Consider the following 13,753-nt stretch of genomic DNA (forward strand, 5'->3'; position numbering starts at 1 on the left):
TCGTATTGAAATATAGAATCTGAAAATGTACAGAAACCATATTTTTGATCCCCGGAGGTGGCCGGAAAGGGCCGCCGGAGTTAGTGGCAGAGCCGCCGCCGACCACCGCCAATGGTGTCGGGGCCGGGCTGCTCTTCTTCCTCTCATCATGCTTAACAACTTTCATAACTAGCATGAAGTCTGAAAATGACCGGAAGGGGTCGAAAATTACCTTGAACAGTATGAAGGTGGCTGGAATTTTTCAGAAACCGGCGAGAAACTGCAGAAAACGGCGAGCTCCAATTCGACGTAAAAACGTCAATTTAAGGCTTCGATTCCTTCTGAAGAGTTGTTAAGAAACTCAAGACGAACTCACTGGTTCAAGAATCACAGAAAAATATGGTCTGTAGCTCGAGATATACCGATCGAAAGCTTCCGTGGTCGGAAAAATTCCAGAATTTTGCAGAATCCGGCAAGGCTCGATTTCGACGTCAAAGCTTCAATTTCAGGCCTCGATGCCTTCTAGAGAGTTGTTAATAACATCAAGGGGAACCCACTGGAAAAAGAATCAATCAAAACGATGCACTACAGCTCGAGATATACCGATCGAAAGATTTTCGTTTCGGATTGAAAACTTACCGAGCTCCGACGAACGTGAAACCGGTCACTCTAGGTGCAATCCTCCTAGTATGATGATCAGCAGGTTGAGGGGAGTTCATGGAGCCAAGGATCGGAAGTTTTGGTGGCCGGAGCTAGGAGAAAACCGGCGTTGACCAAAATCGAGCTTAAATCGAAACCGGGCCGCCGCCGCCGCTAGGGGCCGTGCCGCCGTGCAAGGTTGCCACAGATGGCTTCGGAGGAGTGAGGCGAAGCTGATGGACGTGGTTGCTCGTCCAGAGGTGGCCGGAATTGGAAGATAGACGCCGGCGAAGGATTGCCCAGTTTCCGTCGGTTTCGGACGCGTGAGGAAGAGAGAGAATGTTCAGTTTCCAATTTTGGAAACTTAATGTATTTTTGGAAAAATTAACAAAAAAGGAAGCCTTTATATTAAACTGGAAACGTTTTCAAAAAAACATAACTAATTCATACGAGCTCCGATTTTTGCGTTCCATATATGCACGCGATCGTGTCGACGAGCTCTACAACTTTCATGAAGGAAGTTTTCCCAAATTCCATACGTATAAAAAGTCGATTTTCGCGTGCCCCTAAATAACGTACGTTTTCGAAAATTAATCGTTCGAACTAATTCCACAACTTCTCAGAGCCTCGTACTCGCTCCCACTATTGTGAAATCATTTCTAAAAATCCACGGAAATTAATTTGGATTTTTCGGGGTATTACAGTCTGCTCATAATTGCAGCATGTGTCTAGTGGATTAATGATGAAACTTGTGTATTTTCTCAGATTTTTTTTTCTTCTACCTCTTCCGTTTTGTTGGGTTGATGGTCTGTATGTTCTTTGTTTTCTTCCATATTCACATTGGTATTGACATTACAGATGAGAAAGAGCAGTTACTGATATTGGTTTGCCAAATCAAGTTTGATAAGGAAATTGAATTCTAGAGGGAGTTGCCACCAGGTGAGATAATGGTAATGCCGCTGGATGCCACTGTTGGACAGCTAAAACAGTTAGCTGCGCTGAGTGTCCTGAGGGATACATATCAAAGGGTTGGAGGGAGCAGATGATATGGAAGTAGTTTCTGGAGCAGTTTAATCGAGAACAGTTTGCGTACGATATGTACGATATTTTATCAGTTTAATTAAGAATAAAGTTATTTTCAATTATATATTTCATTATTATAGATTATTAACAAGCAGCAAAGCGCGGGTACCATTTCTAGTTTCACTCAGTATTCTCTCAATAGCATCATCTATGCTGTACATTGGCATCTCCCCATGTTCCACCTGATATACTAAATCATCCACAAAATTTCCAAATGTGAAAGGCACCGGCCATAACCTGCATGCGTACTCAATTAGACAAACAAACTAAAAAGCAGCTAAAGCAACGACTTGTATGGCTCCAAAAAATTCAATCTCTGACACGGTAGAAACTAGAAACCCTCACAATGTCATAAAAGAGTTACATTAATAGCATGGGCCATGCTACTTAATGCTCTCAGGCCCAAGTTTTCTGCTTGGATCAATCTTTTCCTGAAATTTGTTCATGCCAAAGTAACGGCTCATGTTTGCTTTCCGAGCAGACTCTCCTACTTGAATTCCCAGATATTGATTTTTACAATTTCGTAATAGGGAAAGGTTCTTAATGATTACAAAATACAAAATAAAAAGATTGGACCACAAAAGCCAGAATTGTGTGTCATGCATTAATTCGACCTAGGAGTAGTGATGGATGTTCATTATTTTTTACCTCTATCCTAGTTCACTCTGAGAGACAATTAGGAACCCGGCCATTACAATTTCTTAATTCTTATTTGATATTTAATGGTAATCCAAAATATGCAATCAGTTCAAATAAATTAAGAACAGCATGGCACAAATGACTTAATTACTTACTTGGTGAACCCAGCAATCATATCTATGTAATTTCTTCACTTGGACATGGTTTGTATAGTGTTCAACTAACCAAGAAACTAGGGTTCACGCCATTGAATTATGTCCTTATTCACTGATAATGGATGACAAAAGAAATGTGTCCAGTCCTAGGATGCACGGATACGTCAAATTGCCTTCGTTACAAACGTGTATTGCAAGGAAAAACAAACACTAAGAACAGTTAGGAATAATTTTTTTTTTTTTTTTTTTTTTTTTTCAAAATTACTCCGATACTTAAGTTTGTAAGGAGTTTGTTTGAGGAGTTTATGAACTGAATGGTCACTTCCTCAGAGCCAGATTGCATACTCTATTCGACCTTTCTTTTCCCTTTTCATAAGGGCGAATTAATTAGGAAGTTGACTGTGGCATCTGAACTGATATTTGGGAATTTTTAGTTTTTATAATTATTTATGTGATAGCTTTTTGATGATCGATGTACCTGATTAAGCAGATATCATTGCAATGCCTGAGTAGGGATCTTCTTGACTCACTCTGAGTAGTCTCTCTTCTGGAAACTCGTCTTTGTAAGTTAAAGCCCTGTAATTTTCTTGTTTTCGATCACATCCGAGAAAACTTTCCTAGGCAATAGCAGGTACTTTTACTTCCAATTTATTTTGGTTATTAACATCTTTGTTTGCTCAACTATTGTTAGAGAGATCGAGCTGAAAGTTACATTATTTTTTTGGTGTGAAGCTGAAAGTTACAATTAACACATCAGACATGCACAACTGTTTAACAGCTGAACCATTTGGCAAAGTCAAGCGGCTTGGAACCAGCGCAAAGAAAAGGTTTGATTCTTTTGTCCATTATAATCAAATTTGATCAGTAGGGACTTCATGTTGAACTAGCTATGCATGTTCGTTATTTTTACTGTGATCCTAGCTAGTCATATGTCTTCAATTCAATGAATCAAAATCAATATAAGAAAAAATAGTACAAAACTCCCTTCAATAACATTAAAAACTAAAGTTCAACAAGCTACTTATAGTGTATCATACATAGCACACATAAGATACAAAATGCAAAACAAGCTGTAGCAATACTGTGATATAAACAACATGAAGCTACTGGATCATCAAACACAGAGTGTTCTGTCATGAAAAATTGCCAATTTGATTTTGTTGAGCTTGCTCACTACTTTTTTTTATGTCGACCCGTTCTTCTGGTGATTCTAAGGTACACTCCAAGCCCAACTCCATGATATGCAAAACAATTCTCTCGAGTAAATTTACATCTCTTCCATCTTGTATGCTCAACAAACCACTGTCCACCACTTCAATCACCCTTTCTGGAATCAACGCATTTATCCATTGTCTCAAAGTCAGTTCCCCAAAAAACAGTTCATCTGTGGGTTTCTTTCTTGTGAGAATCTCAAACAACATAATTCCAAAACTATAAATGTCACCCTTGGCAGACACTTTCCCTTCCGAACCACATACTCTGTCAAAAGTAATTCACAGTAACTTATATCTGTCAACTTATACATGGTACTAGTGTTAAATCTATATGATGCAACAAGGAACACATCAACCACAAGATCATATCATAACACACATACACAATATGAATTAAACCAGCTGCACAACATTCACACATAAACTGCAGAATAGCTTTCCTAGTGGAACTAGGACTCCACCTGCATCATTGGCGCTCTGGATCCCTGCAGAAACAACTTGACCAAGGTTAGACATCTTGAGCAACTGGAAACAAGAATGAATAGCAGCAGCAGAACTCGAGAAGAAAGTCTTCTGTATGTCAACACCAAAAGCTTCAGAATGGGGCTGAACAATATGCAATACTCGGTGGTGAATACAGGGACTTTGCTCCCTATTTATATTGGCCAAAACAAACGAGTTAGACTCATCCCATAAGGAGTCCAACACTGCTTCATGTTTATCGAGATAGGAGACTTAGAATTTATCACCAACACTTGATGTAATACAGGTTAATTACTAATGAGCTTCCTACTTCTATCAAGAGACATACTCCTCAATAGATAACCAGAATTAGAGTTATGATTATATACTTCTTGTTATTTATGTAAAGATAAATCAATTGGTTTTTATTCTTGATGTAAATCAGATAATGTTAAGTCCATATTTTCTAACAATCTCCCACTTGGACTAACATTGTCTGCATACAAACCAATTGAACCAATAACTCAACATAACCAACAACTAAAGTGTGCACTGAAGTATACAAAAACTCACAGCTCATTCAGCTTGGTCAATTTGCAGAAAATAATGCAGAACCTCAAACCAATTTTGATTAAATAACCAAACTGATTAAAGATCACTAACATCAAATACTGCAATCACATAAGCTCAAAGTGATAATAAGAGCAGAAATTTGGATAAGTATATCTACCTGCAAAATCCAATGCTCACAGTCCAACAGAATGATTTTGACAATTCAAAATCTTGACAGCAAAAACTGAAACACTAGTGAACTGATATTTGCTTAACTGAAAACTGAAACTGAAGCTGCAAAATTCCTCAATGCAGAAAAGTTCACTTGATAACACACATTGATATTTTAAAGTTCAAGAATTGTAATTTTCAAGACTGCAGAAATTAAAGTAATGCTAAAAAAAAAAAACAAAAGAACACATATATGAAATACCTCATTTATTCAGAAACTGCAGTATCAAAATTACAAGCAAAAACTAAAATCGATAATGACTGAACCAAGAATCCTATTACAAAATAAATTCTAAAAATTAAAATTGGCTCCCACTGAGCTCAAGCCTCCAAACTAGATAGAATTCCCATGTTCTTGGTATGCTTCTGAAAACTTGTAACTGATAATGCTTTAGTGAAAGGATCTGCAAGTTGTGATTCAGTGTCAATATTCAATACATTTATCTCACCATGCTTCACTCTTTCTCTAACACTATAGAATTTTAAATCTATGTGTTTAGAGTTGTTGGATCTTTTACTGTTTTTACCAAAAAATACTGCAGCCTCATTATCACAAAATATTTTCAATGCATCTGAACCAATTGAACTTAATACTTTAGTATGCAATAGAAAATTTTTGATCCACAAGCCTTCACAGACTCCTTCATAAATGGCTATGAACTCAGCCTGCATAGTGGAGGTTGAAATCAATGACTGTTTCATGGTTTTCCATGCAACAGCCCCTCCTGCAAGCATAAAGACATAACCTGATGTGGACTTTTTAGAATCCGGATAATGGCCTGCAAAATCTGAATCAGTATAGCCAACAAGTTCAAGCTTCTTAACTTGTCTGTAAACCAACATGTGAGATTTTGTTTTCTGCAGATATCTAAGTACTTTCTTTCCTGCAACCCAGTGCTCATGACTAGGATTAGACTGAAACCTAGATAAAATTCCAACTGCAAATGATAAATCAGGTCTAGTGCAGACCTGTGCATACATTAGGCTACCAATTAACCTAGCATAAGGCTTGCTTTCCATATCAGACATCTTCCCCCCATTTTTAGAATTTTTGTTTTTAGACAGTTTGTCACCTTTGGTCATAGGAGCATCACCTGATGCACAAGACTCCATTCCAAATCTCTTTAACACTTTTGTGATGTAATTGTGTTGAGATAAGCCTAATAAGCCTTGTGCCCTGTCTCTCTTAATTTCAATTCCTAAAACATAGGATGCCTCACCCAAATCTTTCATGTCAAAATTTTTAGACAGAAAAGCTTTGGTATCTTTAAGCAATTTTATGTCAGTGCTAGCTAAAAGAATATCATCTACATACAGTATAAGAAAAATAAAATTTTTCCCAGCTGTCTTAATGTACACACATTCATCTACAATATTTTCTGAAAAACCAAAAGATGAAATCACTGAATCAAACTTCTTATACCATTGTCTAGAAGCCTGCTTAAGTCCATAAATTGATCTTTTCAGTTTGCATACATGATCTTCTTTTCCTATTTTCACAAAACCTTCAGGTTGTTTCATATATATGACCTCATCTAACTCTCCATTCAAAAAGGCTGTTTTCACATCTATTTGATGTAGCTCCATATTATAATGTGCTACTAGAGCCATTATAATCCTAAATGAGTCTTTAGTTGAAACTGGAGAGAATGTTTCTGTATAGTCTATGCCTTCTTTTTGTGTAAAACCCTTAGCTACTAGCCTGGCTTTATGCCTTTCTATATTACCATTTGCATCTCTCTTTGTCTTAAACACCCACTTGCAGCCTATTGGTTTTTGGTTTAGGTTTGGTCTGACTAGTTCCCATACTGAATTTTGCTTCATTGACTCGATCTCAGCCTTCATGGCCTTCTGCCATTCTTCAACTTCATGACTCTCAATAGCTTGCTTGAAGCTAGAAGGATCATTATCTTCACCTAGGATATCAGTTTCTTGCAGGTACACTACAAAATCACTATCTTCCCCATATACTGGTCTTCTCTCTCTCTGGGATCTCCTAGGCTGAGGTGGAATTTGTTCTTCTGCAGGGTTATTTTCTAAATGGATATTATTCATAGGTTCATCTGCATGAGGTTCTAAGGCTACTGGTTCTTCTAAAACTTGATTTTGGCTTTGAGTTTCTGTATCTGCATTATCTGCATTATTTGACTGAATTAAAGGCAAGATGTTCTGTAAATTTTCGTTTTCAGTAATTTCTTCTAACTCTAAAGACAAGTCTTCAAAATTAGTATTACTGTAACCTTCATCCAAAAATTTTGCTTGATGAGTTTCAAAAGTTCTGGTAAAATTTTGAGCTGCATAGAACCTATAGCCTTTAGATTTCTCACAGTAGCCAATAAAATGGCAACTGACTGTTTTGGATTCAAGCTTCTGTGTTTGTGCATTTGGCAACTTTGCCTCAGCCTTGCATCCCCACACATGGCAGTGATGCAAGCTAGGTTGCCTTCCACACCACAACTCAAAAGGTGTCTTGTCTACTGATTTACTAGGTGATCTATTGCAAATATAATTTGCAGTCTTAAGAGCTTCACCCCATAAAAATATAGGTAGACCTGTAGTGCACATCATACTTCTCACCATGTTTAACAATGTCCTATTTTTCCTCTCTGCTACTCCATTTTGTGTAGGATTATAGGGAGTTGTGTACTGAGCCTTAATGCCATTTTCCTGTAAATAAAGTGCAAAAGGACCCTTTTGCTGGCCTGCTTCAGTGTGTTTTCCATAGAACTCCCCTCCCCTATCAGATCTCACTAACTTAATTTTCTTCTCTAGCTGCAATTCAACTTCAGCTTTATAAATTTTGAATGCATCTAGAGCTTGTGATTTTTCTGATAGTAAATTGATATAGCAGTACCTGGAAAAATCGTCTATGAATGTGATGAAGTAAAAATTTCCACAGATGGTTTTGTGTTTAAATGGACCACATATGTCTGTAAGTATTAATTCTAATAGGTTTTGACTTCTTAAGGCCTTTTTCTTTCTGTAGTTTGTCAATTTCCCTTTAAAACACTCAATGCAGTCATTTAAATCTGTATAATCCAATGCAGGTAAAATTTTATTTTTTTCGAGTGTTTTCAGTCTTTCTTTGGATATATGGCCTAATCTTCTATGCCATATATTTGCAGACTTATTATTGAACAATGTTCTCTTTGTACCTGTGACAGTGTTATTCTTTATAGTGTTTTGATTATTTTCAATCAACATAATCTCCTGTTGAGCAACAGAACAATCTAATTTCAAATAATCATGCATAAACACACCACAGCCAAGATAATTTGAACCCTGAAATAACTTTATTCCACTGAAATCAATAATGAGTTTGCAACCAATCTTAACTAAAAGACCTACTGAAATCAAATTCCTTTTCAAGGAAGGAATATAATAAACACTATCTAGAAAAAGAAAATTTCCTAAGCCTAAATCAATCTTCAGGGTCCCAATGGCCTTAACTGCTACTCTCGAACCATTTCCCACACAAACTTGGACCTCACTTTTCTTTGGTGTCCTCCTGTTTGTTAAACCCTGCAAGGAATTCGTAATGTGTATGGGTGAGCCTGAGTCTAACCAGTAAGAGTGAGATGCTATATTAACAAAATTAACTTCTAGAGAAAAGACAGAATTTGGAAAAGACTCACCCTTCTTTATCATCCAAGCCTTGAAACCACTGCAGTCTCTCTTCATGTGCCCTATTTTCTTGCAAAAATAGCACTTAAACTTAAAAGGTCTCTCAGCTTTGTGTTCTGCAGGTTTGCCAGGTACTTTAGTGGTGGTAGTCTTCTTGGCCTTAAGTTTGTTCTGTTTCTTCCACTTAGGCTTCTCAACTAGATTGACTGCAGTAGTTGGTCTGCCTTCCTTCCTGATTCTCTCTTCCTCTACTACACAGATAGAAATTAACTTGTTTAAGTCCCAGTTAGACTCTTGGGCATGGTAGGAGGTTCTCAGGTTACTGTAGGTGTTAGGCAATGGCTGAAGTGCCACATGCACTACCTGAGAGTCTTTAACTCCCATGTCTAAATCCCTCAGCCTCGAGTTGAGGTCAATCAGCTCCATAATGTGCTCCCTCACACTTCCTTTTCCTGAAAACTCCAGCTCATTAAATCTTTTGGATAGCCTAGCAGCCTCAGCTTTGTCACTCTCCTGATATTTATCTCCTATGGCTTCTAGGAAATCCATGGCAAGCTCTGGCTCAATGATCGAGCCCCTAACTGTGTCAGACATAGAGGTTCTTATCACATTTTTGGCTTTCCTGTTGGAGCTATACCACTCCTTATAGTATTTTCTATCTTCTTCTGTGCTCTCAGTGTCTAGCTCTAATGGTTGTTCCTCAATCAAGCAAAGATCCATGTTTTGATGCATAGACAGATAAAATTCAACTTGGTTTCTCCACTTCTTATAATTCCATCCATTAAGCAACTGAATTTGGCCTATAGTGACCACATTTAGACCTAAAAACACAGAAAAATAAAGAAAATAAAATTTCTGCAGTAAAACTTTTATCTGTGTGTTAATCTTTAAAACAAAATCATGTATTTGAATAACACAACCAAAATAAAGCAAAAGACATAAAATTCAAAAAACAGTCATGAGCTTTAATTTATGCAGATACATGATTAGTTTTTATAAAACCCCATAACTGAATTAATATCAAGTAACACCTTTGTGGCATAAAACTCAACATTCTAAAGTTCTAAATCACCATACTGCATTTTACAAAAATCAGTCATTCCTTGAATCAGTCAAGATCTTTGGACAAGAAAAGCTTCAAGGTATCTAAATAGATAGTTGTGATTACATATGATGCTGTTCTGCATTCAAAATTACACAGTGAACAACTTCTTTGGAAGACAAAATATAAGTGCAATTTTAAATGCAGTAACACAAGTTTCAGTTTTGTTAATACTCAAATTTTGTAAAACGACAGTGAAGATTTGCTTTGTGCAAAATAATCAATATAATTTTCCAAGAATCACAAAACTAGAATTAATAACCATATGCTCAGTTTCTGTATGAACTTATTAATTTATGCTATGATAATAACAATACTGCAGATTTTAATGTTGGGAGATATATTTCTAGTTGTTAACTAAAAACCATAGCATACTTAAAACAAACAATACTCAATCAAAATCATCAAATCATACCATCACAGTAACCATATCATTCTCAATTCCACACTTTTCATCACACGATCACAGTGAGACATTCAACCATATATGCAGAATTTCTTCAATATGCATGATCAATCATTCCAAATATGATTATGACAACCCTTTCCATATGCTAAACAGTAATCCATATGACAACCCTTTCCATATGCAGAAATTTAAATACAAGTTCTGGGATTTCCAATGAACATACCTTGGCCTCTGCTACAGCGCTGCAACAATTATTTTATAGCGGAAGCAAAAAGAAAACAAGCAACAATTTCAACCCTTCCATATGATCCAATCAATTCTAAAGAGGGGTCTTGAATCCCATAACTGATAATTCATCTCAGTAAGCCCTATCTTAACCCGATCCCTAAAGCAAAAGTGACCGTTATGTTCTAACGGTAATATTCTTTTAAATATGTAAATTCTGGACTCGGGTTTTGGGCCTGTTTAATGAGTTGGATTAGTACTAAAACCGGGTTAAAACCACTTAAGACCTGCTTTAGTCTAAATAGAAAATATATTTTATTTTCCAGAAAATAATTTTTCATAGTATGGTTTTCTGAATCAAAACAAAACGCATGATATGTGTTTTATAAAATTCCTAAGCTCTGATACCAATTGTTAAATCTATATGATGCAACAAGGAACACATCAACCACAAGATCATATCATAACACACATACACAATATGAATTAAACCAGCTGCACAACATTCACACATAAACTGTAGAATAGCTTTCCTAGTGGAACTAGGACTCCACCTGCATCATTGGCGCTCTGGATCCCTGCAGAAACAACTTGACCAAGGTTAGACATCTTGAGCAACTGGAAACAAGAATGAATAGCAGCAGCAGAACTCGAGAAGAAAGTCTTCTGTATGTCAACACCAAAAGCTTCAGAATGGGGCTGAACAATATGCAATACTCGGTGGTGAATACAGGGACTTTGCTCCCTATTTATATTGGCCAAAACAAACGAGTTAGACTCATCCCATAAGGAGTCCAACACTGCTTCATGTTTATCGAGATAGGAGACTTAGAATTTATCACCAACACTTGATGTAATACAGGTTAATTACTAATGAGCTTCCTACTTCTATCAAGAGACATACTCCTCAATAGATAACCAGAATTAGAGTTATGATTATATACTTCTTGTTATTTATGTAAAGATAAATCAATTGGTTTTTATTCTTGATGTAAATCAGATAATGTTAAGTCCATATTTTCTAACAACTAGTACTACATTTATGAAAATGGGCAACTGTACACAGTAAAGCAACATATATAAGAAGAAGAAGAAACAGTGCAGTACAATAAAATCTTTTACCTGGTGCAATTTAGCCAAGTGTGCCAAGAGTTCTTGTTTGTGTTTCCTCCTTGTTTTCTGCTAAAACTTTTCCAAGACCAAAGTCTGTCACATGTGCTACTACCATGTCTTCATCGAGCAAAATATTGCTAGGCTTCAAATCACAGTGAACCACAACTTCTGATTGACCATTGTGGAGATATTCCAAAGCAGAAGCAATATCAATCAACACACTCACTCTTTGCAGAAGACTTAGACAGTAGTTGTGGGAGTATAGCCACTTCGATCACAAGGCTGCCATGGGACATATACTCCAGCACGTACCAGAGCTCTTACGTCAGGGCTAGAGCATGTAGTTATGACTTATGACCTTGATAACATTTCTGTGCCGGATTGTCCGCCACACCTTACACTCTGCATCAAAACTTTTGAAGGCACCCTCCATTGTTAAATTTAGAACCTTGACAGCAACAATTACCCCATCAGAAAGCAGACCCTTGTACACAGAGCCGAAACTCCCCACTCCCAGTAAGTTGCTTTCACAGAAGTTATTAGTAGCCAAACAGAGTTCATGATATGATATCAATATCTGCTCTGGTGCTATTAACTGTTCAGTTGGCCTTGGAATGGTTGCTTTTCTTTTGTGACAAATTTTCCACCAAGAAATGAGACTTATGAGGATAGCTATTGATATAATAGCTGGAAAAATATATGTGAGCAAACTAGAAGCCTTCCTTGATTTTTGAGCCCTAGGATTCCTGCAGGGTGAGACTCCAAAGTTTGGTGATCTCTGACAAAGTGCCATATTTCCCAAGAATGATTGTGCACTGAAGTTGACAAAAGGTCCCTCAGAAGGAATTTCTCCCAAGAGCTTGTTATAAGACAAGTTCAAATACTTGAGGTATTTGAGCATTTCTAGAGACTTAGGTATCGTGCCCGACAAGTTGTTGTATGATAGGTCCAAAAGTTCCAATCCTTTTAGATCACCAAAACTTTGGGGAACAGATCCTACAAACATGTTGTTTGACAAATATAAAGAGCTCAAGCTTTGAAATTCTCCAATAACAGTTGGAATGTTTCCACTGATTTGATTTGAGGATAAAGCAATGATTTGAAGAACCTTAGTCTTTCTCATGCTTGTAGGTAAGTCTCCACTAAGAGAATTGAATGACAGATTCAGGAACAGGAGATTTTTGAGATTCCATAGACTCATTGGTATGGCTGATGTCAGTCTATTGGAATTGAGGTGGACTTTTTGAAGGCCTCTGAGGTTTGCTATACAACTAGTAGAAAAGAATACTTCAATTCAGGGTTAATTCAATAATTCTATTCATCCCACAATGAGGGTATATATACAAGTACAAAGGTGTAGTCTAACTCTAATAGGAAACAATATTTCCATAATTATAGGACATCCTAATTAAATAAAATCCTAATTACATACAGATTTACAGCGATTCTACACCCCCCCTCAAGTTGGTGCATAGATGTCTATCATGCCCAACTTGTCAACCGAGCTGTCAAATACCTTCCTGGACACTCCTTTAGTAAGAACATCAGCAAATTGCTCCTTTGAGTTTACAAATGGAAGGCGAATAACCTTTCTGTCAAGATTTTCTTTAATAAAATGACGGTCAACCTCCACATGCTTTGTTCTATCATGCTGAACTGGATTATGTGCAATCTCAATGGCAGTTGTATTATCACAATGGAAATCCATAGGCTTTTTAAGCTTGTAACCCAGGTCTTTTAAGACATTACGAATCCACAACATTTCACAGACTCCATGTGCCATACCTCGGAACTTATCTTCTGCACTTGATCTGGCAACGACTTTCTGCTTTTTGCTACGCCAAGTGACAGGTTCCCTCCAACAAAAGTGAAGTACCCAGATGTAGAACGTCTATCAGTTTTATCACCAGCCCAATCTGCATCTGTGTACCCAACAACTTCCAATTCATCTTTTTTCTGAAACAGTAACCCTTTACCTGGCGCCATCTTCAAGTACCTCAAAATACGAAAGACTGCATCCATATGCTCTTCACTAGGACAATGCATAAATTGACTAACAACATTCACAACATAAGCAATATCAGGTCTAGTACGTGAAAGATAAATCAACCTTCCTACAAGACGTTGATACCTCCCTTTATCAGTTGGAACTTGATCAGGATAAATAGCAAGTCTGTGATTCATCTCAATGGGTGTCTCCATTGGTCTGCAGTCCAGCATCCCCGTTTCAGCAAGTAAATCAAGGACATACTTCCTTTGTGAAAGCAAAATCCCCTTCTTAGACCTTGCAACTTCAATACCTAGAAAATACTTCAGTTGTCCCAGA

At 37.1% G+C, this 13,753-nt stretch overlaps 1 protein-coding gene across 1 annotated transcript; it reads right to left on the reverse strand.

The window, feature by feature from the left end:
• Window positions 1-8,775: 8,775 nt before the first annotated feature.
• Window positions 8,776-12,628, reverse strand: LOC133711631 (receptor kinase-like protein Xa21). Its single transcript, XM_062137739.1, has 3 exons — window positions 11,827-12,628; window positions 8,942-9,399; window positions 8,776-8,826 (listed from the first exon to the last, which is right to left on the reverse strand). The coding sequence occupies exons 1-3, from the start codon at window positions 12,626-12,628 to the stop codon at window positions 8,776-8,778; spliced, it is 1,311 nt and encodes a 436-aa protein (XP_061993723.1).
• Between the last annotated feature and the right edge of the window lie 1,125 nt (window positions 12,629-13,753).

Source organism: Rosa rugosa, chromosome 5, assembly GCF_958449725.1.
Source record: "Rosa rugosa chromosome 5, drRosRugo1.1, whole genome shotgun sequence".
NCBI classification, from domain to species: Eukaryota; Viridiplantae; Streptophyta; class Magnoliopsida; order Rosales; family Rosaceae; genus Rosa; species Rosa rugosa.